The following is a 4,955-nucleotide window of genomic DNA, read 5'->3' as shown; positions in this document are numbered from 1 at the left end:
CAAATGTCGTTCTGACTAAAGTCCGAGAGGTTAGAGTCCTTGTCAAACGGCGTTTTGACTAAAGTCCAAAGGGTTGGAGTCCCAGTTGACGGCGTCTCAACTAAAGTTCTACAGCTTTTTATTTCTCTTTCTCACTGTTTACATTTAAATTATGTTTTTTAAATCTCTCTCTTTCTCACATGCTGTTTTTATTTTAATTATGTAAAGCACTTTGAAATGCCTTGCTGCTGAAATGTGCTATACAAATAAAATTTGATTGATTGATTGATTGATTGATTGAGAGGGAATCACAAGGTGAAACAGTCTTCCACCATGTCTTGGGTCTTTCCCTTGAATATTCACCCCAGAATACCTCAGTAGTGAGGAATTCTCTAGTGAGAATAACTCCCTGGAGATATGGAGATGTGTCTAGTGCACCATGCACTAGACATGGATTATCGCTCAAGTTGCTGGGCAGAGGGAATACTGGCATTCTTTGCAATGCCTGGTTCACTTCAAGATTCTAAAATTGTAAACATATCAAAATATACGAGGTGTTAAACTAATAACCGACTGAGCTGACTTGTCTGCAGGAGCTGCTATCCCAACGTCTGGAGGAGCTAAAAGCTGAGAGAGCCAAAACGGATGCGCACATCCAGTCTCTGAAGAAACGCAAAGCAGATCTCTCAGTGAGTATGGGACAGAACACTGGCAGAACTTAAGCATATGATCTGCTTGCATTTCAACTGCAGAACTATAACATCTGTCTGTAAGTCGTTTCCTCCCTTCTCCCCCATCAAGCGGACCACAGAGGTAATGAAACATCAGGTAAAGGACCACTTCGAAAACATGCTGTGTGTCCTAAAGCAGGACGAGAAGGCCGTAGTCGACTCTCTGGATATGGAGCTGAAACGGACCAGAACCAGGCTGGACCAGATACTGAAGAACTGGGTGAACCATCAGGAGCAAGTCACAAAGAGCATCAGCATTATTCTGACTGTGCTGAATAAGACCCTCACACCAAAGGAAGATAAGGTTTGACTCCAATTCTTTACAAGATGATAGTTTACCAGCAACACCTAAAGGTACTCAACTGATGTCTTACTTCTGCATGTCCTTCTTCTCAAGGGTCAGTCAGAGATTGTCAGGTAAGTTAATCATCTTTATTTAGAAGGTTTTACTTCATATCACTCATTGTGACTTTCCTCTGGGTAATCACACATCCAGCCCTAAAAGGCCCGACACCGCAGAGAAGGATATCAAACTTAATGACAAGAGATTTGAGAAGCTTCTAAAAACCCTTTCCTCCATCTCCAAAAACCTCAAGGCCCAACTACAAAGGAAGACTATGCTGTTAGGTATTTCAAAAAAAATTTCCTAGCCCATTCTGATATTAGTTTAAAATAAATGGAAGAGTGACAGGGTTATAGAAACTTTAGTTCCATTATGCTTTCCTTCTTCCTTCCCCAGATTCATTGCCCATTGTGATTGACATGCAGACCTGCCACAGCCATATCACATTGACCTCAGAGGGGCGGGGTGCTGCCTTGTCCAACATTCTGCCCGCCATTCTGGAGCATCCTCTCCAGTTTGATAAGGTCTGCTGCGCTCTGGGGTCATCCCCTGTCACCGAAGGTATGAGGTACTGGGAAGTTGATGTCCGCTGTTGCTCCACCTGGGCAGTGGGTGTGGCCTACGGAAGCCTACAGAGGAAGGGCCAGGACAAAGGTGCCAAGCTGGGCCGGAACAGGAACTCCTGGTGCATGGAGCTCAAGAAAGGGAATCTAACATCTTGGCACAACGACAGACATGTGGTGTGTCGGGGTGCAGGGCAGAGCCCACCAGGGAGAGTGGGAGTCTGGGTGAATTATGATAAGGGTCAGTTGATGTTTTATGATGCAGATAGTATGGTTTTACTGCAAAGATTTTCAGCAGCCTTGTCTCCAGTGTTTGACAGGGCTCATCACCAGTTCACGGAGCCATTGTTCCCAGCCATACGCTTCTTGAAACCAGCAGAGAACCAGAACTGCCCAAACCATCTAGAGTTCTGTAATTCCCTTTAAACCTACAAGCCCATTTGTTCCACAGAGGCACTGTGAATCGTCACTAGGATTCGTCAATTAAGAGTTTCTCCCTCCCTAGTTTTCAAATCTCTGCGACACAGTTGATTTCTCTTGAAATGAACTTGATAATGGTCAGCTATGTTTTTGAGATTCATACAAACTTAATGCTGTTGTAATTACTTTTTTTCATGCGTTTGTCAAACTTCTTTTGGGCATGGGTTTAGTGTTCTCAAAGATCTACACACAGTACCCAACAATAGTCAAGAAAAAAATTTTTTTCATAAAGATGTGTTTTTTGAAATGCTACTTGGTTGTTAATCCAGTCTTTCGCAAATATTTGTACCCCTATCAGGTTGGTACACCCGTTTTGTGTATTTTATGCTTAGTGATGCTGGATGGACATCAAAGGTAGACAGACGCTTCTGATGCTGCCACCACAATGCTGCACCACTGTGAAGGCACTTTCTCATGGTGTTTTCCAGGTTACCAGCAGTGTCCACCCCTGGAAGTTCAGCTCAGGAGGTTTTACTTTGATGTCATCAATCCAGAGTATAAACTTGGTCTCTAAGCTGCAGTTTGACAAACTCAAAGCGAGTTGCTGTGTGATGTAAAGTGAAGAACATCTTCTTCTGAGTGGTGGAGTGCATGAGCAATGCTTATGTCCAGAGCTAAAGCTCTGTCTTAGGATGGTATCTTTGTCCTGTGTTTGACCAAGGCTAGTCTACTCAGTTTGGTCAAACAACCAGTTCTACTGACGGTGCTTGTGGTTCCAAACTTGTTCTATGTTCCACTCCATCGTGGTTGAATGTGGTCTTAACACGATTTCTTTTTAAGAAATCAGTGCCACTAAGGATTTTCATATCCTCTCCAGATTTGAGTTCTGCAAATTATTTCTTTAACTTTATTAGTTTCTTCACAACAGCAGTAAGACCTGGCTAAGATAAGTATTAGGTTCCAAATCACCTCAGGTGTACTCCAATAAAGCTATAGAAAATTATACACACATTTATTTTACAATAAATCACAAAACAAAGAGTAGAAACGTGATGGGTATGAGTACTGATGCATCATGGAACCAAGTTACAGACTTTTTATTATTTTGATATATTATTTAATATCTTGTCAAAAACCTTCAAGAGGTTTTTGACAAGATCACAAACATGTTTTTTTTTTTTTTGTAATGAACAGTATAAATAATTTACACCAGGGGTCACAGCAACAGAATATTTTCCCACCTTTCACTGGGGTTTCTTAAAATGAGAGAGAGAAATCTGAATAACTGAACTTATGAACAGGAAGGTTTAAATAATAGTGGCCACACATATTGGCTGTTAGGGGTTAGGTTTGTCTATTGAGTTTTGAAACCTACATTGATATTATAATTGACATTTTTTGTTCCTTAATTAATTATTGAAATTGATTCGTTGTCCGGTACTGAAATATAATACATTTCAAAATATTCCAAGAGAGAACTTGAAATGTGAGTAACTCTCTCAAAGCAGCCTATTTCAACAGTAAAGCATAGGAGGGTTAATGATTTGAGCTTCTAGTGCAGCAATAAGATATAGAGAATGTGCTCCCATTGAAAAAAATACTGGAAAAATGAATGAATAAAGAATACAGTGAAACTTACCTGAAATCAATGTCCAGCAACAAACTCTTCATTGGCTCCAGGTTTCTCAGCTTGATCAGTTCCTGTAGTCTGGCACAAACCGCCATAACTGTTATTAACAATGTAAGATTAAGATTTGCATAGTCAAAGTTTTGTAACATGTATGGTGGCCCAGAAGGGTAACCGCCCCCCCCAGTAAAAGTCATAACAGAAGTTGTGGCATTCATTATTTTATTGTAGTCTACATTTTGCTAACCCTCCTGGCCCACCGTAGACATGACAGTTAAACTGATATTAATTTTTACAATGTCAATATACGAGTTATGACATATGATGTGACACATGCTCATAACCGTATTGTTTAATGTGTAATGAAAACAAGATAGGATCATGAATGGAACCTTTCAGAACTCCTGATTCCCTGTTAACTCACAGCCTGTGAAGGCAAACTCGAAACCTTGAGTCATTTTGTGATTTCAATAAAATGACTCAAAGAAAAAGTGTGCCTGCCTAATGTGGTGAGACCCTTAAATGTAATCTGTCTCACCTAGGTGTCCCCACACACAGCACCTTTTTATATCCCAGACCAGCTAAAGTATCCAGCAGGAAGTGTGCACTGCGATCAGTGAACAGGTACTGGGCATTGCTCTTCTTATTGTCTAGTGGACGCAGCAGGATGCTGGGCCTCCTCAGCTGGGCCACGGTGACCGTTGTGGTCCTGTGAGCAGAGTGAGCACTGTGCTCTGCAGGCAGGAGGAGAATCTGACAATCCTCACAGAACTTCTTCTCAATAAATGGGAGTGAAGCAAACTGCAGAAACCTGAGGAGACGAGCTTTGGTCAGTCAATATTATCATTCATTTGTTTATTCATAAAGTATCAGAGACAAGATCAGTTCAGAGTCCTATGAGCACAACTCTTACCTGCTACAACATTCCTGCTGAGTGAACCGAGGCCTCTTCGACAGCATCTCTGCTTCTCTAGCCAGCATCCTGTCTTTTGACACCTTTAATGGAAATGTATCAAAGTCATTTACCTGCAACACTTAATATCCAAACATTACAAATAACTTTTACATACCTTTTCATCTTCCCACTGAAAAAAGCCGCAGTCTTTCCTGTCTCGACAGGCTGAGCACGCATAAAACCGCCTGCCCTTATTGCCTCCATTTTCAACCTTCTCAAAAAGTAAAGTAGGACCTGTTGAAACACAGGATGTGATGTCACTATCATTTTATCTTTTAGGTACCTGGCTAATGTTACTAGTGGAAAACCATTATAGGCCTGTCACAACAAACGATAA

The 4,955-nt window shown here is 41.2% G+C and overlaps 1 protein-coding gene and 1 long non-coding RNA gene across 2 annotated transcripts in view; one reads left to right on the top strand and one right to left on the bottom strand.

Moving 5' to 3' along the window:
• LOC106941199 (uncharacterized) overlaps positions 1 to 3,045 on the top strand; it is a 17,170-nt gene extending 14,125 nt beyond the window's left edge. The window contains exon 3 of the long non-coding RNA XR_001423298.1: positions 3,033 to 3,045. This is a non-coding gene — a long non-coding RNA (uncharacterized LOC106941199). The remainder of the gene's footprint in view (positions 1 to 3,032) is intronic.
• The window catches only part of zcchc4 (zinc finger, CCHC domain containing 4), a 28,691-nt gene that overhangs the window by 18,052 nt on the left and 5,684 nt on the right, over positions 1 to 4,955 (bottom strand). The window contains exons 2-5 of the mRNA XM_015024140.1: positions 4,734 to 4,852; positions 4,577 to 4,659; positions 4,202 to 4,474; positions 3,676 to 3,744 (exon numbers count right to left, since the gene is read on the bottom strand). Coding sequence (XP_014879626.1) covers positions 3,676 to 3,744; positions 4,202 to 4,474; positions 4,577 to 4,659; positions 4,734 to 4,852 — 544 coding nt within the window. The remainder of the gene's footprint in view (positions 1 to 3,675; positions 3,745 to 4,201; positions 4,475 to 4,576; positions 4,660 to 4,733; positions 4,853 to 4,955) is intronic.

The sequence above is a fragment of the Poecilia latipinna genome, unplaced genomic scaffold (genome assembly GCF_001443285.1).
Source record: "Poecilia latipinna isolate Pla-1442-1.1 unplaced genomic scaffold, P_latipinna-1.0 Scaffold3545, whole genome shotgun sequence".
Lineage (NCBI taxonomy): Eukaryota > Metazoa > Chordata > Actinopteri > Cyprinodontiformes > Poeciliidae > Poecilia > Poecilia latipinna.
The sequence above is the reverse complement of the archived record's forward strand: the minus strand, read 5'-3'. Positions and strand labels throughout refer to the sequence as shown.